General features: G+C 36.3%; 1 protein-coding gene across 3 annotated transcripts in view; it reads right to left on the bottom strand.

The window, feature by feature from the left end:
• The window catches only part of IFT52 (intraflagellar transport 52), a 38789-nt gene that overhangs the window by 3976 nt on the left and 10802 nt on the right, over nucleotides 1-24011 (bottom strand). For 2 of the 3 annotated variants that reach the window (XM_007474311.3, XM_056811859.1), the window contains 7 exons: nucleotides 21911-21982; nucleotides 19858-19984; nucleotides 18609-18725; nucleotides 17581-17667; nucleotides 15668-15736; nucleotides 11950-12104; nucleotides 7396-7483 (listed from right to left, as the gene is read on the bottom strand). In XM_007474311.3, the coding sequence (XP_007474373.1) occupies nucleotides 7396-7483; nucleotides 11950-12104; nucleotides 15668-15736; nucleotides 17581-17667; nucleotides 18609-18725; nucleotides 19858-19984; nucleotides 21911-21982 (715 nt within the window). The remainder of the gene's footprint in view (nucleotides 1-7395; nucleotides 7484-11949; nucleotides 12105-15667; nucleotides 15737-17580; nucleotides 17668-18608; nucleotides 18726-19857; nucleotides 19985-21910; nucleotides 21983-24011) is intronic. The other variant, XM_001371845.5, reaches the window with a different exon arrangement.

Genomic DNA, 24011 nt, shown 5'->3' with positions numbered 1-24011 from the left:
ATGACTCTAAATGGCTTTCCAGAAGCTCCACCCCCCCCCCCCCCGCCCCTTTCCACTGTAAATAGGATGTACTCCATTCTTTTCCTTCTGTTTAATATACTTCATGTCTATTGGTCACTTCATTCTATTAGTCTCACAATTTAAATATTTCTTGATTGTTGGACATTTAAGTTTGTGAAAAGTAAAATTCAACATTGTGTTTTGGGCACAAGCCTGCCAAAGACTCTCAGATCTCTCCTCTATTCAACTACCAAAGTGATTTTCCTAAAGCACACATTCAACTATGCCCCTCCTATTCAATAAACTCTAGTGGCTCCGTATTGCCTGCAGAATCAAATACAAAATCTTCTATTTAGGATTTAAGGCCCTTCTTTACCTAGCTCTCTCCTCCCTTTCCAATCTTCTTACATCTTATTTCCAGCCATCTACTCTTAAAGCCATTGACACTGGCTTCCTGGCTGTTCCTCAAACAAGCCACTCCATCTCTTGGTTCCAGGCATTTTCCCTAGTCCAGGAATGTTCTTCCTTCTCATCTTAGTCTCCTAACTTCCTTTAAGTCCCATCTAAGATCTAATCTTCTACTGGAAGCTTTTCTCAACCCCTTTTAATTCTAGTGCTTCCTATCCTTTAATTATTTCCCTTTTAGCCAATATGTAGTTTGGTTGAATATCGTTAATTTGCATGTTGTCTCCCCCCTTAGGCTGTTAGTTCCTTAAGGTCTTTTCCCTCTTTTTGTATCCCTAGCACTTAGCACAATGTTCAGCACATAATAGGCGTTTAATAAATGATAATTGACTAACAGAGTCAAATTTATTCATTAAATTATTTTAATTCTAAGCATCTTTATTTACAGAGAAAAAAAAAGTGTTCAAAGGGCAGTATTTTCATGCCTTTATAAATTTGGCACAAATCATTTTCCCAAAAGAAGACCAAATTCCACAGTAAGCTAAACCACTTTCAGGTGAAAGTTTGTTAACAGTTTTGAATCATGAAACAAAACAGCAGTCATTAAAAATGTCAAACCGTTGGAGAATCATTTTCCTACTAGCCGTGTGACTCTGGACAAGTAACTTAATCCTGCTTCCCTCAGTTTCCTCATCTGTAAAATGAGCTAGAGAAGAAAATGGCAAACCACTCCAGAATCTCTGCAAGAAAACTCCAAATGGGATCACACATAAAGAGTAGGACAAGGCTGAAAACTACTAAAAGACAAATGATGATTATTTATATAGCGCATTTACATAGTGCTTAAGGTTTGCAAAGCACTTCATACATATAATCCCATCTGAAGCTCATATAGCTAGTAAACTAAAGAAACTGGTAATGATTAAGAAATGGTCATTAGATTAAGGTGTTTCCACCCTAAATTGGATTACCACTCTAATTATTTTGCTAGGAATTTAAAAGAGTGAATTGAACTTTCACCAGTTTCCTCTTAGAAAGCAGTTGGGCTTTTTGTAATAATGAGGACCAAACATTTCAGGTTCAAGGCATTGTTTAGGAATATATAGTTAAAGAAAAGACTAATCAAGTTTCTCATTAAGGAGGGACCAAAAACTTGAGACCAACTTATTTTACTAAAAGAAAATATTTTGTAACATGTAGCTTTCTAAAAGGGGAAGGGAGGGGCAGCTGGGTCTCTCAGGGGAAGGTTCAAAGCTAGCCTCAGACCCTTCCCAGCTGTGTGACCCTGGGAAAGTCACTTAACCCCCATTGCCTAGCCCTTACCACCTTACCTTACCTAGCCTTGGAACACAGTATTGATTCCAAGAAAGGTAAGGGCTTAAAAAACATATAAATAAATAAAAGGGGAAGGGGGAGGTCAGTTGTACAATTCTCCAAATTGTTTCCAGTTTGGATTTTTTTTTTGAGAGCATATAAAATGCTGCTATGAAGGTCTACATATACAGTAACCCAAATTAAAGCAACTCTAAGGTCCCACATCATTCTCATTAGATTGGTATGGATGACAAAAAAGACAAAAGTAGAGGGACTATGGGAAAACAGGCTCATTAATGCCCTATTGGTGCAGCTGTGAATTGCTCTAGACATTCTAAAGAGCAAATTAGAATTATGCCCCAAAGTCACTAAGTTGTATGTATTTTTTGACCCAGTAAAGTCACTATTAGGTCTATATCTCAAAAGAAATCAAAGGAGGGAAAGGACTCACATATACAAAAATATTTATATCATTTCTTTTTGTTGCAGAGAACTAGAAGCTCAGAGGGTGTCCATCAGTTGGGGAATGACTGAACATATTATGCTATTGTCAGCATGGAAATCTAGAAGTCCCTAGTTTATTTAGTTTGAAAGTATAAACCCCTTTCCCCCTGAGGGAAGGCCCAATTTGACCAGACAATAGACATCCTGGTAGTTTGGGTGGGAATAGCTAATCCCATTTGATGTTAAGTATCTCTTTTGTCCTATTGGTTTCTCCCCCTGCGCTAAAGTCCTTTACCAAGGTGGCCCAGCTCTGGGCTGGATCTTTCCCTTTTCTGTCCATTGTAAAGCCCCTCACTGTTATTCCTGTCTGGAACTCCACATTTTCCTTAGTTACCATAGTAAAGTCAATCAACTGTCCCTCTCACCCTAAGCCCCCAGGTCATCTAGAAAGGTAGTTAAGCTCCCCAACTTTAATGGCTCCTCAGAATTGTCATTCTCCTACGTTTTGTCATTTCCCAGGGGTCAGTGACTAGAGTGGCCAGGCCAGAGTTCAATCCTAGGACTCTGTGCAGTGTGTCAGGCAGCTCTGTTGTTGAGGCCTACTAGCGCTGAACCCCTTTTGCCCTTGATTAAAGAGTGATTTTGACTATTTAATAGTTCTGTTTTTTCCAGTTAACACTATATAAATGTAATGGAATACTATTTGAGCTGTTAGACTCATATGAACTGATGAAGACAGAAGTAGCAGAACCAAAAGAAGAATATATATATATATATATATATATATATATATATATATATATATATATATATATATGTATATATAAACACACTAAAAAAATAAACAACTCTGAAAGACTTAAAAACTCTATGAATGCAATAGCCAGCCTTGATTCCAAAGGACCGCTGATGAAGTATACTCTCCTGATAGAGGTGATGGGCTCAGGCTACAGATTGTGATCTATTTTTCTTGGATGTGGCCAATTTGGGATTTTTTTTGCTTGACTATGAATATTTGTTGCAAGGATTCCACCATTACACTCCCACCAGCCTTTTTTTCATTGCAGTGGGTTGGGAAGGAAAGAAAATATATTTGAAGAAATTTTTTACTTAAAAAAAAAATAAAAGATGTGTAGGACTCCATGGACTAAAATTCTTCAGAAGTCAGCTCAGGAAAGGATAAGAAACTTCCCAAACTGAAACTCAGAGAACACAAACAATTAAGATGAGGAAGAAAGTAGGGAAAGCTGTCTAAAGAGACTAAGAAACTCACTAGCCAACTTAGCATTTACTTGTTAAGCCATGTACAGAAGATAGCAGAACAGGTAATGAGAACAATATACATAGGTATAATTACACACATAGGCAGTTTCCATTCCCATCACTCACCCCAGGTTCTTAACAGTTTAAAACCCTTTTGATTGAATCTGGGCAAGGACCAGTGAAATGAGTGAAGTGTCACACCTGGATTCATTGAAATGAGCAAAAGAATGGCAGTGTTCTGTAAGCACAATGTCAAGAACACTGAAGTTTAAATGAGCTGGTCCACAAAACTAAGGATAAATGGTCCAGTGAAACCAACCTTTTCTCTGTTTCTCCCAGATTGCCCTCCAAACTATCTCAGTGCTTCTTCCCTGACTACCTTGAATGCCTAGCCTACAAAATACTCCCTCTTCCCATCCACCTCAGAGACACAGCTCAAGCATCAGGAAGCCTTTCATGATTCCCTTTCTTACTACCATATATTTCTTTTATTCACTCAATTCTTTTTTTTTAATGTATGTTGTCTCCCCCAACAGGATGTAAGATCCTGGAGATCAAGGAATCTCATGTTTTTCCCTTCATCCACATATCATTCTAAATAATAGTACAATTAAGTTGTTATTAATGGTCCACTGTAAACTTGGAGGTCCCCAGTGGAGTATTCAAGGGAATATGTGCTCAGTCTTGTATGTTAAGTTTAAAAATTATCAGTCCCTTGAATAAAGGTATGAAAATGAAAATTTGTATCAAATTTATAAACATTCTCATACCTGGAATGCTGCCTCTCCTCAACTCTATCTCCTGAACTTCCTAGCTTCCATTAAGTTCAATTAAAATCCGATCTTTCATTGGAAGTCATTCTCAGTACCTCTTAATTCTAATGCCTTCCCTCTGTTAATCATTTCCTATCTATCTTGTACATGGCTTGTTTTATATGTATTTGTTTGCATTTGATTGTAAGCTCCTTGAAGACAGAGACTGTCTTTTTGCCTCTTTGCATTCCCAGTCCTTGGCATAGAGCCTGACACATAGTAGGTATTTAATAAATGTTTATTGATGGCACAAAGTTGGGAGGGACAGCTAGCTACTATGGATAAGATCACAAATCATTATGATAAGATGCAATTAATAGTGATAGCAATAAAGTCTTATATTTAATTTCAAAAAATCAACTTTGCAAGTAAGTACAAGAAGGAAGTGACATGATTAGATGGTAGTTCTGGGTTTTTTTTGCAAATTCAGTATGAGCTCACATGTGACATGGCAGCCAAGAAAGCTAATGTATTCTTGGGCTGCACTTAGGGGGGTGGAGCCTACTGTGCTTGGCCATGACCAAACCGTAACTGAAATACTGTGTTGAGCTGTGGGTGCTACATTTTAGGATGGGTTACAGAGCACCCAGTGTGAATTTTAGATTTACTCCATCCTGCTTAGTCTAACGATCAGGAAGGTATACACCCCTACTTAAGGATTAAGTGTTGAGAAGGATGGCCTATGACAGACATGTGCTAACAAATGACAAATCAGAAACAAGTGACAGACCCCTTGGGCTGTCCTAAGTCAAACTTAAGCTACCATTGGTAAATGGGAGATGCAGGAAGTAATGTAAAAAAGTCTATATATTTCACATCACTTCCTCTCTCCAACCTCTTTTCGTGGAGAGGTGGCTCTGGCTCTTTTTTTGGCGGCAGAGGCATGGAGCTCGGCGTCTCAGATGTTGGCTCATGGCAGCATTTTGGTGTCTTGGCATCTTGGCTGGGTCAGGTGAGGCATCTTCCCTGAGCTCTCTCAAAATTTAGTCTGATTTCCTTTTTTTCCCCTTTACTTTTCCTAAAACGCTATCTTCCTAGAAGGCCCCTCATCTTGGAGGAGGCCTCGTGGCTAGAAGGTCTCTGAACTCCCCTTGGCTCAGGCTAGGCCGGAGAAATCTTATACACCTTTCCCTCTCTCTTCTTCTTAATTCCTTCCCTCTATATTAATTAGACCACCATGAAATTCTCAAACTGACTTGAGTGTTTTTATTGGGATTTAGAAATTAAATCCCTGGAGACCAACTAAATTTATATTCAGTCTCAACCCTAAATTTACCCCTTACACCAGAGAGAGCAAAAAGTATAATGAAGGGCTTCAAGTTCATGCCACAGTAAGATTAGGTAACAGAACTAGGAATGTTTAGTGTGGAGGAGAAAAGAAGGGGCATGAAAGCTATCTTCACATATCTGAAGGACTGTCACATGGAAGAAATGTTAGACGCGTTCTATTTGGCCCTAAAGGCAAAAATTAGGAGCAAAGGGCAAAAGTTGCAAAAAGACTAATTCTAGCTTCACATAAACAAAAACAAAAACAATTTCTTAACAATGAAAGATATGCTAAAGGGCTATAGATTGCCTAAAGAGGGAGATCTGACTATCTTCTCTTTGATCAAGAAGACTGAGTGGCTCCCACAACCTTTAGGTTAATCTCAAACTTTTTCTTTTGGCACGTAAAACCCTTTACTGCATGGGTCTAGCCTCTTCCTGAGGGGATGGCACATTTTCTCCCCTCTCACAAAGTACATTTCAACCACACTGGCTTACTTGCACAGAGACTATGTGCCAAGCCATGACTTCATTCATTTATTCATTCGTTCTTTCTTTCTCTTTTATTCCTTCCTTTTTTTCCTTTTAAAAAAAGCAAAACTTCTTTCTTTCCTCTTCTTTAAATCCTTACTTTCTGTTGTAGTAACACCTCAAAGACAGAAGGGCAAGGTCTGGGCAAATGGAGCTAATTGACTAACCCAAGGTCATACTGCTATGAAGTGTTAAAGCCAGAAATGAACCATGATCATTCAGATACTGGGCCTGGTGTGCTCTACCCACCAAGTCACCTAGCTGCCTTACCTGGAACTGGAACTACTTTCAAGGTTTAGTTCAGATGCACTTCCTACAAGAAGACTTGTCTGATTCCTCTTGTCAGTATTCCACAACCCCCAAATCTCTTGTGTATTTTTTTGATATATATCCTGAATTTACTTATCTGTGAACAAGACACATGCCCCTAATAGAATGTAAGCCCCTTTGAGGGCAGGAAACGTCTCTCATTTATATTTGTATTCCCAGCACCTAGAACCAAAGCGCAGCTAGAAGACCTAGTGCTGGACCTGAAGCCAGACAGACTCATCTTCCTTGAGTTCAAATCTCATCTCAGACACTTACTAGCTGTCTGGACAAGTTGCTTAACCCTATTTGCCTCAGTTTCCTCAGCTATAAAATGAGCAAAAAAAGAAATGGAAAACGACTCCTATTTTTTTGCCAAGAAAACCCTGAGGTCATAAAGAGTGGGACACAAATGAAAAAACCAAAAGCCTAGAGTAGGGATTTAATAAATACTTGTAGGTCAACTGATATCGTAGGTTCCTCTCCACTGGAAGTGTTCAAGAAAAATCTGGATGACAATTTGAAGGGTATGATATACGGGATTTTTTTTTTTGCCAATATAAGATGAGCTAGATAGTCCCTCAGTCTCTCCCAAATTGGATATCTGATTAGCCTCTGAATGCCCCCATAATTAGATGGCTTATGCAGCCTGGTTGATAATAAACACAGTGGTAGAAGTAGGAAAATAGTATTACCAATTTAAGAACATGGGAATAAGAACTACAAACCTTGTTCCAAAGTTATATCAAATACCCCTCAAAAATGGACTATTTACAAAAGAGCATGTATTTATGTATAAAAATGCCAGTTTATCCTTTGCCAAGTAGGTTCAAAGGTAAGAAGATGAATACTTTGCTGATCTTCCAACCTCACTCCTACTAGCCTGACTGGATATAAAGTCCCTATGCCCTTTCTGAACCTTGGCAAGACACAGTCAGATAGCACCTCCATATTTTAATCAGCTTTAGTTTGCCCTCTTTATCACCTTTTTTGTCATAGCATTATTTTTACAACTAGGTATACTGGGGAAAGTGCATACTAGATGGCAACTCACCGCTGGTTGAAGAGCAGGTAATGGAGTTTCAAACTGAGGCTGAATAAGTTGGAGAGGTTCATGTTTCACATTTAATTGTTCATAAGCTCTATCAAAAGAGAAGAATATATGACCAAGGTCAGGCAAGGTAAGTTATAAATAAGTATTTCCAACTAATATCTATCCTATATATATATATATATATATATATATATATATATATATATATATATATATACATAAGTATATATATATATATATTATATATTTCTTGTCTTTCAATTCTCTGAGAAGCAAAACAAAACAAAAAAACCAACATGCTTCTTAAACGGGGATAATTGGAAGAGAAAAAGTGCCAATTTCAAACATGACTACTTAATGTATTGATTTTAAAATTAATTCTAACTCACAATGTGACTATAACTTAAAGTTTGGAGCATTTTATTTACATAAAGAAAATGACATTGTGGAGAAAACAAAGATTAAAGGTAAGAATGTAAATTCAAATCCTTAACTGTCATTTCTTAGTCCCATAACCTTGGATGTCACTTAACCTCAATTTAGTTTAGTTTTACTTCTGTAAAATGACAGATTCCTTTAGGAAAAGTTCTGCCTCTGACATTCCATGATTCCATAAAGAGATTTTGCCTAAATTAAGGCCTATTCCAGCCAATTCTTACCTAAGTGTTTTTCAGACAAATCTTTTTTCATCATAGAACTAGGAGGTTACCTCTTAAATAGGAAGCAGCATTCTTGTTCAAATTGTAGAGGAGGCTATGTGGATAAAGAGACTCGCATGGAGATAGGAGGTCCTGGGTTCAAATGTGGTCTCAGATACTTTCTAGCTGTGTGACCCTGGACAAGTCACTTAACCCCAATAACCTAGTTCTTGAACAGATATTTGGTATCAGTGGTAAGATAGAAGATAAGGGTTTTGTTTTTGTTTTTAATGTAGGAGAGGAATTCTTCCATGAGAAAAAAAAAACAAACAACTTCTTGTGGTCTCTAAGAATAAGTTATGGATGAGGCACTGATCTGCACTGGTGGAAGGAGTTTCCAAACTGAAAGTTCTTTACCCAAATGAAATCACAGATATAGAAGGGCCATGGTCTCATCCTAGCCAGACAAATGATCTATTATGGAGTTTTTTGAAATTTGACTCAAGGTCTATGTAAATTCAGCTAATTGTCCAAATGATTATCAGGGATGAATTTTTAGATCAATACTGACTTGCCTACCACACTCAGCATGCCACTTAGTCATATCTTTTGGTTAGCTAGCTGAGTTGTGCTCAGAAATGAAAACTAATTAGAACAGCCTAAGGAAAACCTAAATTAGGAAGGTAAAGCTGATGACAAATAAACACCTATGATCTATTCCAAAGGCAAATATAAATGTTCCCCCTTTCAGCTTACATTATAGCATCACAGCAATATGATATAATAGAAAGGTCTCTGGAATTATCTTCTGGAAATTAAATTCTGTCAATGACTAAGCAATTTTCAAAGTCACCTTCCCATGAGCCTCAATGTCCTCATCTGTAAAATGGGGAAAATAACATTTATACTACTTATCTCACTGGACTATTGTGAAAATCAAATGAAAATACACTATATATGCCCATTATGTTCTAGTCACTGTGCTAAGTGTTGGGACCACAAAGATAAAAATGAAACAGTACCTGACCTCAAGGAGTTTACATTCTACAGGGGGGAGATGGAGAAAAGATGGACATATACAAGTATACATAAAATGAGTATATGCAAAATATATGGAAAATAAATGCAAAATAATTTGGGCAGAAGAAGGCATTGGCAGTTTGTCTCAATTAACCTCTCCAATCCTCAGTTTCCTCATCCATAAAAATAAGAGGCTAGGCTATGTCCATTCTAGCTCTAACTCTATTATCCCGAGGACCTATTTTATTCTCTCATTTCACTTATCATTGCTTTTATCATCATTAATGTTCTAAATAGACCTGAATACTGAGCTAAAAAGGATTTTAGCTTTCTAATTCCTTACAGAGTACCTCTGAAACCAGAAGTATTTTATGAATAATTATAACCATGGAAAGACACCCCCCCCCCCCAAGGAGGTTTGAAAGCAGTCATGGCTGCTCTTTTGCTAAAATATACAAAAGATATGTATGGTAGTCAAAATTTTTCAAAGGCAACTGAAATGCCTGTTATTTAACTCTCATGAGAGCAAAGCAGCAGAGTGGAGGTTAAATCAAACCATTAAATCAAAGCAAACAGTTATATTGCACTTCCGCCTTTAGTATTAAGCTTGGATTGACAGGCACTAAAAGAGACTTTATAAAACTAAGAAATCCCTAGAACTTCAAAATGACAGAAGACAGCAAAGGAACAAACTTCCCCCTCCCTATTAGTTATATAACCTTGGGCAAGTGGCTTCCACATTTCAGCCTTCATTTCCTCATCTGTAAAATGAGGCATCCTAGATGACTTCTAAGCTTCTTTCTGGCCCTGAAATGCTGTGAGAATACATGAACATCCAGGGGTGATAAAAAGACTTTACAGAATATTGATGACTTGAAGTCAGCTTATAGAATTGGTACCACAGTGATGAAAGTCAGAGATATTATCCTTCTGAAAAGGGGCTTTTGAAAAAGTAGTTGAACCCTATGTCTTCATCCCAAGGTTTATTGTGACTGAAGTAAGCAAGGCTGAGATGGTAACAGCAAGAAGCTGCAAGGTCTCTTAACATTGGTTACATGAAAAAGGAGCTGACAGAAAAAAACCATATACTTTGTTCAGGCCTTGCCCGGTACCTTTGAAGCCTCTTCCAACACCACTTTCTACCAGATGGGAGCTGCTGCCTTCCTGAGGAGCTCTGGTTGGCCATTTCAGTTCTGAGAGCTACTCTAATATCTTTGCCTCTTGAGGGCAGCTGGGTAGCTCAGTGGATTGTCTTAGGTTCAAATCTGACCTCAGCCACTTCCTAGCTGTGTGACCCTGGGCAAGTCACTTGACCCCCATTGCCTAGCCCTTACCACTCTTCTGCCTTGGAGCCAATATACAGTATTGCCTCCAAGACGGAACGTAAGGATTTAAAAAAAATATATCTTCCCTGAACAATTTGCAGGGATCCAGGAGAAAAAAACACCATTCATAAGCAAAGGATAAACTATGGGAGTGGAAACACCGAGGAAAAGCAACTGCCTGAACACAGAGGTTGAGGGGACATGACAGAGGAGAGACTCTAAATGAACACTCTAATGCAAATACTATCAACAAAGCAATGGGTTCAAATCAAGAAAACATCTAATGCCCAGTGGACTTACGCGTCGGCTATGGGGGGTGGGGTGGAGGAAAAGAAAATGATCTATGTCTTTAACGAATAATGCTTGGAAATGATCAAATAAAATATATTTTTAAAAAATATATATATCTTTATCTTTTAGCAGGAAAATAATGATGTAACCAATGCTGCTTCATGTTTATACCATTATACCCACGACTTCATTTTTTCTATTCTCCTTTCCAACTCTCTTAGCATAGCTTTTCTCACTAATATTCTCCAGATACTACTTAAACAGGCCCATTGTTACCATTCACAAGGTCTTATTATTCCTAAATCTGAGGGTCTCTTCTTGATTTTGATATTGCTTGACTTTTCCACAACCTGGCATAACCCATTAACTTTTTCCTAAGCACTCTTTCTCATCCAAATTCTAGAAGTAGTCTCAACTATTTGTCTCCTACTTTAATAATATTATCAAAATTCCATTTGAAGATTTTTATAAAATATAAACATGTGATCATGAAAATAGCCCTATCAGTACATCAAATCTAAACAACTACAAAATACAATTCATCATTTATTAAAGTTAGAGGAAATCCTAAAAATCATCTAGCCCAACCCCTACATTTTACAGGTTAGGAAATTGAGGCCAAGAGACAGGAAGTAATTTTCCCAAGGTCACAGAGCTAGTAAAAAGTAGACGCAAGACTCAAATCCAAGTCATCAGAAATCTAGTGCTCTTTCCATTATACTATGATGTAAAATGGTTAACAGAACATGGGTCAGATTACACACAAGCCACTACTTCACCAGTGAGATTCAATGTATAAAACGGAAAGAAAAGGGATAGGAATTGGGACTGGACCTGTGATTTCACTAGAACAAAGTGCTCCTATATGAAGAAACTCCTATCAATTCATGCTAGCATCTTCTTTGTAATGAATAGTCTTGTAGATAGACCTAAATAATGAAATCTTTCATTAAAAAGTGAAAGGAGCCACCAGAAAATTAACCCTACAAGTTTCATTATCAGCCAAATGAGGAAGTTGGATAACATAATCTTGAATATCCCTTCCAGTTCTAGTGACTCTATTTCCAGTTATTCTGGGGGGAGGATGAGTAAAGGGAACAAGGCAAGAGAAATGTCTTCCAGAAACTTTTGCTAACTGATGGTGCCTTACTCAAGAGGTTCTTTGACTTTTGCCTAAGTAAAGAATCTAACAAACTGACTTCTATTACTAAATTTATGTTTGAAAGCTAAATACTAAAAAAAAATCCTAAAAAATAAAGAGAAATTTTACAGGTGCTCACTTAATAACTTTAGATAAGGAAGTGGTATCCAGTTGATAAATGGATAAGTCAAAGAGAGTTGTGAAGTCACGTGGGTTCTCATCACCCTCCTGAAGACACACTCGAAGTCGCTCTGATAACATAGCTGTGTCTGGTAGCATGGTATAATCAGAAATCTGAAAAATAGAAGATTGATACCTTGAATAGTGGGAGAGAAAGGGAGAAAAACTTTATTCAGTCATCTTTCATTAAATTAAAAGCTATATGTAGAAAGCATAATTGAACCATGTGCTATCCAATGCAAAAAGAAGTCACCTTTCATGACATAACTACACAAAATAACTATAATAGTTAGAAGGAATGGAAAACTTTAGTAAGGCCTATCATAATCAATTTAAGGCTATTCATTTTCATTCCATTTACAAGGTTAGGACAGAAAAGCAAAGGAATTTTCTAAAAATCTTTTTAAAAATTCTTGAAATGTAAATGTCTTTTTTTTAAACAATATTTTATTTGACCATTTCCAAGCATTATTCATTAGAGACAAAGATCATTTTCTTTCCCACCCCCCCAACTTTTTCCATAGCCAACTCGCAAATCCACTGGGTATCACGTGTGTTCTTGATTTGAATCCATTTCCATGGTATTTGTTGGTATTTGTTGGTTGTTGGTATTTGCATCAGAGTGTTCATTTAGAGTCTCTCCTCAGACATGTCCCCTCAACCTCTGTAGTCAAGCAGTTGCTTTTCTTCGGTGTTTTTACTTCCACAGTTTGTCCTCTGCTTATGGATAGTGTTTTTCTCCTAGATCCCTACAGATTGTTCAGGGACATTACACTGCCCTTAATGGAGAAGTCCATTATGTTCTATTGTACCACAGTGTAAATGTCGTAAAATGTAAAATTCTAACTAAAAATTGCTAGTTTCTTTCCTTTCCCTTCTTCCCCACAATACTAGGTTCTCCCTACCAGTATGGGAAACAGCATCATGGTACCTAAGAGGTTATTATGCCTCTGTCCCTCTGCCACAGATTTTGTTATTTCTTATCGTCACTGTTCTTGTGGGCTCTTAGTGAAATTTTGAAGATCTGTGACAAGGAATAGAACATCCTACTATTGCCCTCATATTATGGCTTCCCTTTTCTCTTTACTAGTTCCCCATGAACTTGAACAGAAAAATGTAATGAACAGGAACTACAATAAGGCCTAAATAGCCAGCACAGAGATATCTTCTTATACCTTTTCCTACTCATTCTAAATTACTAAGAAAAATCCCTTTACAGGCACAATGCATAAATTTCTAACTGAAATACCCTTTCCCCATTTTATATCTGCCTTAAGACTTTTCATAAAAAATGAAAATTTGGCATTTCTAAAAAAAAATTGTACATAGCAAACTTTTCTTCTGAAAAATTGGTTCTTCTCATTGGCATTAATTTTCATTTCTATCATATCTGATATTTTTGTAATTTTTACCTGTGCCAAGTTCATGTTGTTCTATTAACAAGATTTTTATTTCCTAATGAGAAATTTCTGTTCTTTATAGATGCATGACAAAATACATAAGCTTTCAACATACAAAAATTAAAATTTTGGAGAGTCATGATTCCATAGTTTTAAAAAGAGGTGGAGTGAAAAGAAAGCTGGTCTCAGAGTCATAAGTCCTGAACCTGTTATATCCTGACTCTGAGACCTGAGCAAGTTGCCTCATCTGGCCCTCATCTGGACAACCCTCTAAGATGAGAAAATGCAGAGATAGTGCTGATTTGTTTGTGGAGAGGGAGGTTCTTTATTGAGTGAGGAGTTCACCATCCCTCAAAAATCTTGGGTCAGGTGCCCCCCTGCCCCTGCCCAAGTCTGAAGAAACCTAAAATTTGATCCTGTGAAATGAGGATCCACAATGCACTTGGAAATTTGAACAGAAGAATATTAAACAGAGTCAAGAGAGTTGGATCCTAAGCCCACCTCAGTTACTAAACTACCTATATGACATCTGACAAATCAATTTCCCCCGAGGAAAACTGTAGGCACCCATTAAATTCTCTATTCTGAGGATCTGCATCTTCTTCTAGTGATATGGATTCTCACCCAACCAAGCCTTCTGATCCCATGTCTTTCTTGTCTAAGTCCTCCCATTTATTCTCCACAGAGGATCCACCCACTTGACTGAGGGGCCTTCCTCCAGATATCCAGAAGCTGCATGAAAATCATTGGAACACATGAGTTATCTGTCCATAAGTTATCTCCTAATTTTACAATTGACAACTATATCCAAAAAAAAAAAGAAAGAAAAGAAAAGAAGGAAAATTGGGGCCAGATGCAAAAGAATTTAAAAACAAAGAAGCATTTTATTTGTGTATTTATGAATTTTCTTGGTTCTGCCTTGTTAAACACAAGAGGGAATTTTGTTTCCTCCTTATTAAACTGGTAATTTTTAAAATACTTTTTAAATGAGTGGGTTGAACAATTTCTAAAGAGATCTACTTTCTAAGATTCAAGGCCTACTACTTAGTATTAACAGCAATTATAAGGTTGAGGTTTGGTTTCATATAAATAAATAAGATTATCAGTTACAGAAAGAACACGCCAGATAATTGACTGTTCCTGGTCCTTTATGACACAGGAATAGAGTATGACAGTGTTTAATGAGAAATGCATAGACAACAGAAAATCTGAAATAGAATTCCTTTGTTTCTGAAACATTATTTCATGATAAACAGGAATTTTACAAGTCAGCCCAGATTATTTTACAATAATAACTTCACTTTGCTATTAGCAGGCACTAAGTTGTAGGTGTCCTAACTAAAATGAGAGGTGAAGATAGTGAAAATTATGTTGAAAAATAAGTGTAAAGTCTGAAAAACAATAGTGACCAAAGCCTCAGAGAACTTGGAATTCGGACACCTGTATATAATGAATACTTCTTACGAAACAAATTTGGAAAGTAAGGAACCTAGGGAGTATTAAAACATTATCACAATAAAATAAAACTGGGGACATCTAGGTAGCACAGAGTGCCAGGCCTGAAGTCTGAAGAACTTGGTTCAAAACTGGCTTCAGATACTACTTAGCTATGTGACCCTGGAAAAGTCACTTAACCACAATTGCCTCATCCTTACTGTTGTTGTGTCTTAAAATTGATACTAAAACAGAGGGTAAGGGTTTTAATAAAAAATTAAAATGAAATTGACAGAGAGTGATTGATATGGAAATTATCTCAGCATCAGCTTATCTATGTCCAGTCAGCCCATCAATGAGAAATAACAGACAGATGGCTTCAGGGATCCAATGAAAAACACAAGATATAAAAGGGCTCTTTAGAGGATGTTGGGTTTTCTTCTGGGAAGAACAGGTAAGTAGTATACAGGATAGTAGGGGGCAGTTAGGTGGCTCAGCAGACTGAGAGCCAGATTTAGAAATGTAAGCTCCTAATTTCAAATTTAAAGTCACTTAACCCCCATTGCCTAAGCCTTACTGCTCTTCTACCTTGGAACCAATACACAATATTGATTCTAAGATGGAAGGTAAGAGTTTTAAAAATAATTACACAAAATATACAAAGATGAGATCTTATCTGTAACAAAAGAAGGAAGATTCACATCAATAAGATCATAGATTATTCCTAGTATTAAAGTTTTAACACTGCATTAAAAATAGATATTAATAAGAATATATTCCTTTCACAATGTTAAAAATGGTGAAATATTGTCCCTGTGAATTAAATTTTAAATGGTTCCCTACCTCTGGGTCTTCTGCATCAATCTGATTTAAATGGATGTCAGTTGTGGTGAGCCACTGGAAAACTACATCCTAAAGACAAAATCAAAGCACATTATCACACCAAGTAACAAGTGAGAACTAATAAATAAAAATGATCTAAAATAGACTAAAATTAGTTATTCCATGAACCACTTCTCAACATAATCTCAAAGATTTAAAACTACTACAACTCATGAAATTTTCTTCTAATTAATGCCAGGTTAAATGATTAATTTATTATATAAATTCTCCTAAGACATTTACCAACATAACTTTATACCAAATTTTAAAGTTACATTAAAAGTTAACAAAAAAGCACCCATTTTATTTTAAGATGACAGAATAAAACACAAAAATAAAATTTATAAAACTTCAATTCATTTGTTGAAAAATAGATTATAATTATTCATAACAAGCTATGAAATTCTTTTGCTTTCATCCATCAATACTGAATTTTGGAGTCAATGCCTAGTTTTTAAAATATAAAAGAAGTATAACATACATGTAATATAGTGTAAAGCAGTGGTGTCAAAATCGTATACACATGAATCTTTGTAGCCACATAGTTATAAAACCACAAATTAATATTATCTATGATGTGTTGTATTTTTATTTCTTTTATTAAATGTTTCCCAATTAATGTCAATCTCATTTGGGAGTTTTGAAGGCTATGAGTTTGACACCACTAGTTTAAAGTAATAATGATCTGTGACTGTGGTGGTGAATCTATGGTATGTGTGCCACAAAGGGCACACAGAGTTCCCTCTGTGGGCACTCAAGTCACTACCTATCAGAGTTTGTTACTAGAAAGACAGAGGGACTTGGGAGAGCTGCTCCCTTCCCCCTTTCCATCATGCTAAGGACATTTTTTTACTTCACCCACTCCTCTGCCCAACAGCCCAATAGGAGCACTTCCTCCCCTGTCTGGGATTGGGGGGGAGGGAGGGGAAAGGCAGGGCACAGCACTTGGTCTCTTAGGGGGAGGGGGAGGGGCATGGCATGCAGTCTCTAAAAGTTTCACTGTCACTGAGGATTCAATGATATAGTCTAGCTTTAATATATCACTAAACAAATTTCAGTTTAATTAATATTATTAATCAGTCAAGCTCATTCAATCACAACTTCTAATTAAGAAAATTTTAAAGATTTCAAATGTAAAATAAAGTTCTGCACATGAAAGAGTAAAAAGAAATCCCATTTAAGTGTTCAAAATATATATATTTAAGAGTCAGTATGATCTTTCACATTATAGTTGGAGTCTGTTAACAGTGTGTATTAACCTAAATTCTATTCTCTCCTCTGTTAGTCTCTGAATTATTAACAGCCTTTCTCAATAAGACCAGTTCTTCAAGTGTATCCTTTATTTCATCCCCTTTCATCTTTTCCAGCAGATTGTCACAATCATTCTTTTTCTAGCTCTCTACCTTTTCTCTCCCTATTATTTTCTTTCTTGCTGTCTCTCCCTACCATCCCCATCCCCATCCCCATCCCCTTTCCCCATCTCTTTCTCCTTCTCTCTCCCTCCTTCCCCCACTCCAATTCAGTTTTTAATCACAGCAATTAGGATCATTTCTTCAGTTTTCAATTTATCAATTAAAGCAACAACCTGAGTCTTCTTTCTTTCAATAATTTTATGAATGATTTACCTGACCCCAAAGCCTACAACCCTTGGTAACACTATGAATAGATTTGTTTCCACATTTTGGAGACTCAGAGGCTCATTATTTAATGTGGTCTCTCTCATTTATGTTGTCCTAATGAAATGGTTGAAATAGTAATGGTGAATGCATTTTCTTAAATATCTACTTGTTTTACAAATGACTGAATGCATGAATGGCACCAAAATGATACATAATCATTGAATAACAAAACAATTATTAAAAAAAAAATCTTACCATGATTTTGCTGTTTTCTTCTTTATCCAAATACTGGTCACTAAACATGTGGCAAGAACCTAGTACTGCCAACTTTCCACCTTGGTTCTGTCAATGACGGACAACACATTGAAACACAAAGGTCAAAAACACAACTTGACACGCTTATTCTCATCATCATCTATCCATTTAGGGTAAACTCTATTATGATTGCTCATAGTACATTTTACAAACTAAACAAATTACAGATATCAGAAAATATATCATGGCTGCAAAAAAGCCAGGATATATACAATGTAATACCATAATGTGCTATGATCCAAATCTCATTCTCATTTAAATTCTTGCATATTCCTCTATTAGACTTTTTTTTAAGGTAATACTACTTGCATGAGACAATGACAAGTAAGCTCTATTATGTGTTCTCCCTCCCCCATTTTTTATTATCCTGTATAATTTGAGGATAATTACCTTCTCATGGTCTTAAGAGAAAGAAAAGGATAGATCCAAAAGTAAGCTATACACTGGAGTTAAGACCAATTAAATGTGTAATCAGGTCATGAAGACATTTATGAGTTTCAAAATCAGTTTTTACAGTTATTATAGCTAAGAGGTACAGGAACAGCTTTGTTTGGCATCGAGTAAACAGATTACATCTGAGGCTGGTATTTTGCATATTTTAATGAGTTGAACATTTTATTGAGTTGGAGGATACAAATGTACAAACTCTACAATTTTTAAAAATCTTTTCAGGAAACTAATATTGGATATCACATTAAAAATTCATTTATTCATTGGATTGGGGCATTGGGGTGAGTAGACAAAAGGATGATATAAAAGCCATTGGAAATAATTCAAGGCTATTTCAAATAGAAATTTCAACTAGTAGAGTTTCACAAAAGGGAAAATAACTGAATACTGCTGTGATTAGAAACAAAACTATAGGTAACTCCCAGAAGGAAAGTTTGAAAAATTGACTTTCCTTTCTACCAATCATATTTTATATTATTATATTTTTCCTTTCCCTAATATTACAATCTTTTCCCTACCTCATTTCTCTCAAATAGATTATAGATCTTCTTTCTAATCCTTTTTTCTGCCCTGACAGAGATTCTACCATTGTCTTCAGCTTCCTCTTCCAGCATTTTGTCTATAATTTCCTCCAGCTAAATGAAAAAGGATGTCTAGTTAAAGACCAATTCTCTCCCTGCGCTTTATAGTAACAATTTTATTCTAGTAAAGCAAAAGAGCTGGAAAAGGTAACAACAAGCTCAGTGACATAAATGACATTAAACTAGGAGCCAATACCCAAGTTCCAACCCCGGGAACTGCCAATGATTTCTGATAGGAGTTGGAGGTCATTCTCTGTGATCATCTCAGCATACTGACTTGTCTCATATGAAGCACCACAGAAAAGTCAGGAGAAATTATGATTATCATTTCTAAGAAACAAGGAGACAATAATCTCTGGCTGGTGCAAATACAGCCAAGTCTCAGAGTGAAGAAAAAATTCCTATGAAGTAGTTGCATTATTTCAATTTGCATTCATTTTGGAACCAATGACCATATTTTATGTAATTGTAACTTCCAACTGTGCTCATTTAAATACATGCAAACCCTTCAGGGGAGTCATTGTGCACACTAATAGAGACCTGGTAGTATACAGCAGAGTGCTCAAGACTGGGTGACATGCTCTCTACACTGGGTATTCGTTCATTAAATGCTGACAACCCTAAAATTAAGTATTTCTGGTCAAAGTTTAGAAATCAAATCACTAGAATTCTTCCTAATAACTGATGTTAAAACATGTTTTACCAAGGGCACTTAAAAATAATGCAATTATCTTTTTGTGGTATAAACTCATCTAGCTTGCCTTAATGAACAACATTTTGTTTTTATTTGAAAATGTTTCTAGCTATTTAGGGAAGGGCAGTTGCAATATTCCCTTTACTAATAATGCTTTACTAGTACTATGTTATTTTAAACAACAAAGGCAAAACAATTTCTTAAGTAAAGAGAGGCAGGGATAGATGTCCAGAATAGGAATTTGGTCATTGTTTTCTGGGATAAACGAAAACTGACATTAGCAGCCTCATGCCATATAATCTAGTTTGTTTTGACATTTCATTAAATCCATTTGCATATGAATGGAAGTGACTTTACAAAGTACCAAATGGATGAGCCTGTAGTCATGGACAAGGGTATTCATAAGTTATGAATTGGTCTGAATGTCTTAAACAGCTCTTTTTATAAGTGTCAAGTAATGTAAGTAAAACATAAATTCAAGAAAATTTGTACCTTAGAGTGGTAGAAAGCCAGAATGGGTCTGTTTAGGGGAAAGCAGACAGACCCAGTTGATAAAACAGCTACTGCTGGTTTCATCACACTCAGTGTGGCCCCAAATGGATATACAAAGGTGAGAGCCCTGTGAAAAAGTTCAGAAATATTAAAAACAAAAACATTTGATAAAATTGAGCCTGATGTTAGTATTTATTGATATTCCTATGAAAAAATGATATCCAATCTATAGACCTAGAAAATTTTCCACCAAGCCTTTGTTTTCTAAATCACGAGTGGGAAAAAAAGAGAAGACAACGAGAATCTATTTTTATTTTTTCATTTTAAAAAACTATTACTAAGTATTGGTTCTAAGGCAGAATAGTGGTAAGGACTAGACAATGGGGGTTAAGTGACTTGCCCAGGGTCACACAACTAAGACAGTCTGAGGTCACATTTGAACCCAAGATCTCTTGTCTCCAGGCATGGTGTTCTATCTGCTGAGCTTCCTAGCTGCCCCAACAACAAACATTTATTAAGAACTGAGCACTGAGTATATTAAAAAAGTATCCTTAGGGAGTTCACTATATTGTGCATGTACAACATGCAAAACAACTATATACATACAAGATAAATTGAAGCTAATCTCAGAAGGGCAGCACAAGCATTATTAATATATTCAGATGCAAAATAAAAGAAAACTGGAAATGGTCTTACATTTCTCATTCATTTTTTAAAAACTTTAACCATTAAATCCATTCAGGAATTTTTTTTTTGGTGGGGGAGGAGAGTGGAATAATTAGGAAAGAGAACCTGGCTCTCATGGAGGGGTCAATACCACTCTCTAATAGAGATGAGGCATTTTAACATGTTTTAAAGATCTAAAAAATTTTTTCAACTGTTATGGGGATTATGGCCATATGACAAAAACAAATATAACAGAGCAAACATTTTTTAAGCAAGTATTATGTGCAGAGCAAGATTAGGTGCTGTCAAAGATACAAAGTTTAGATAAGACATGATCCCCACCCATCCTTGAAGAATTTTCAGTCAAGCATAAAGATACAAACATCAAGAACAATAATACACACAATGGCACAGCTGTATGACAAGATAAGCTAGACAAGCATCTTAAAGGGTTATAAGCTCATCTGCTTTTATCAGCCTACTACACCTTCAACTTTAAGACTATTTAGCAGGAATGGAGGATGCAATGTGAGAGTCAGGCCTGGAGATAGGAGGTCCTGGGTTTAGATCTGACCTTAGATACCTCCTAGCTGGTGACTCTGGGCAAGTCACTTAATCCTCCATTGTCTAGCCCTTACTGCTTTTCTGCCTTAGAACTAATCCATAGTATTGATTCCAAGATGAAAGGTAAGGAATTTAAGGGAAAAAAAGCAAGAAAGACTATGCAAGGGGAAGCTAAGTAGCACAATAGTTAGAGTGCCAAGCCTAAAGACAGGAGAACCTGAGTTCAAATCTGGCCTCAGAAAGTTCCAAGTTGTGTGACCCTGGGCAAATCACCCCAGGTACTTAGCCCTTATCACTCTTCTGTCTTAGAATTATTGCTAATACAAAAAGTAACGTTTGCTCATTCTCTCTCTCTTTTTTTTTTTAAAGACTGTATAAGTAGAAAGATAGTATGCCTTTTGAGATACCTTACAGATTTTGATTTTTTTAAACTGTCATACATTTTATCAACCTAATAACTCCATGGGGAAGGTAGGAACAGTTTATCCCTATTTTATAAAGAAGAAAAATTATTTAAAGAGACAACTAAAATCCATTTCTTCTAACTCAAAGTCCTGTGCTCCACTTGCTGTCTTTTTGGTTATTTTAATCTTATTAAGACTCCCTTGAACAGATTTCAGTTCATCAAACACTCACCTTCAGCTGCTTCCCTGATTTTCTCAGGAGTACTATCTAAAGCTATAAGGTTTCCCCCTTAGTAACTATTAAAACAGCAATGAGAGTGCATGAAGAAGCTAAAAAAACTAGATGACATCCTGGAATTCCCAATGTTAACATTTCAAAGGGCAAAAAAATAAAACTGAGACTAAGAATATACACTTACTGGGCATTGTTTCCATTGCTTTCCTCATCAATTATTCCAGGCACAGCTTTTCCCGCAGCTCGGCTTATTTCCCTTAAAGCAGCAAATACAAACTTAGTTTAAGAAAACAAACTTGAATTTCAATCCAAATTCTAACCAGTGAATATCCATGGAATATAAGGTCTTAAGAGGTCTGCAAGTAATTTTTCTCAAAAGACCCTAAAACAATCTAAGAAAAGCAAATACTTTGGACTATTTTAAATTTGTTTATTCCCCACCGCACAAAGTTCCTGCCCAAGAGGCACTTCTGATTTAATTGGACAGAAAAGACATATGTATATATATATATATAAAAGTTTAATATTTGTGCAAGGCAGTCTGCAATTAAGTATCTGAATGAATGAGGGGTATAGACAATGAAGCCAAAAGGACTTCAGGGATGAATTGGAGGCTGACAGTGACTTTTTGTAAAAGTGAAATTTAAGTTGGGCCTGAAAATGGACAGAATAGATCTTGAAAGAGAAAGAGAAAAAAGTTATGTCATAACAGTTCTTGCCAGAGCCAAAAGGTTTGTGTCGAATCCTCATTTTGCTCCTTTCATCCCTCTTGTGATATTTCTCCTCCCTTCTGTGGCTAAACTCCTTTAAAAAGGGTATCCATAATTTGTGCCTCAACTCTCTTTTCACTCATTTCTTAATTCTGCAGTCTGGTTTCTGACCTCATCATTCAACTGAAAATTTTCTCTCCAAAGTTACCAATGATCTCTTACCTACTAAATACTATGGCTTTTTTCAAGCCTTACCTGACCTCTCTACAACCTTTGACACTGTCCATTACCTTCTTCTCTTTGATGCTCTTCTCTCTAGGTTTTCATAACACTGTTGCTCACTGGGTTCTCCTCTATCCTTTGAAGGACTTTCATCTAGGTTATGCCCTTTAACAGCATGTGCCACCCAGACTAGTGTTCTAGGCCCTCTTCTTCCTCTTTTCAGTTTTATTTGGTGATCTCAATAGCTCTCATGAATTTAATTCTAATATCTATGCAGAAGATTATCAGATCTATTTGTCTAGACCTAAAAACTATGTTCCAATCTCCAAGTTTTGACAGTTGCCTACTGGATATCCTGAACCAGATGCCCTTAAATCAACAAGTCCAAATCAGAACTCATTATCTTCACTCTCTTCTTTCCTACCCTAAAGCCTCCCATCTTGCTTTGTTTTTTTTTTTAAACCCTTACTTTCTATCTTAGAATCAAAGTTATGTGGGGTAGGCAAAGGGAGGTTAAGTGACTTGACCAGGGTCACACATCTAGGAAGTGGCTGAGGCTAAATTTAAACTCAGAACCTCCTGTCTATAAGCCTGACTCTCTATCCTGCCTCTCCCATCTTGTTTATAAAGCCTTTCATAAACTGGCTCCATCTTACCTTTCCAGACCTCTTTACTCTTTACTCCCCTCCATGTAGTCTAGAATCCAGTGACCTTAATCTCCTTGTTCTTCCTTGTACAACATGTTCCATTTCCCAATTATATGTATATTCACTGATTGTTTCCATTCTTGGAATGCTCTACTTGTCTCTGTTTCCTGGTTTACCTGACTTTTTTTCAAATCTCAGCTAAAATCCCATTTTCTTCAAGGAGCCTTTGAGTACCCCCTAATGCTAATGCCTTTCCTCTGAAACCACTTACAAATTATTCTTTACACATATTGTTTGTACATAGTTGTTGGCATGTTGTCTCTCTCCCCCATTAAACTGTGAATTTCATGTGAGCAGGGCTCTATCCCCAAGAGCTAGCAAACTAATAAATACTTGTTGACATATCAATAATTGCTATTTAGTTTCTGGAAGTATGTGCCTATGATGCTATGATAAATATACACATATTTCAAGAATATGCTCAAGCTTCAAAGATCTTCATCAAAGTACTATAAATTCTTTTACTTTTATTGTCTTCCCAGGTATCTCCAATGGTCCTTACAACTTTGCTAAATATTCTTTATGTACATTATATCACCCCCAACTCTGGGCCAGGACATCTACTAGAAATGCCATCATTTTGCAATCTTTTTCTTCCAAACAGTTCCTCAAGTCATGCAGTGTCCACGAAACCTTCCTCAAATAA

The sequence above is a fragment of the Monodelphis domestica genome, chromosome 1 (genome assembly GCF_027887165.1).
Source record: "Monodelphis domestica isolate mMonDom1 chromosome 1, mMonDom1.pri, whole genome shotgun sequence".
Taxonomy (NCBI): Eukaryota; Metazoa; Chordata; class Mammalia; order Didelphimorphia; family Didelphidae; genus Monodelphis; species Monodelphis domestica.
This window is presented reverse-complemented; position numbering and strand designations above follow the sequence as displayed.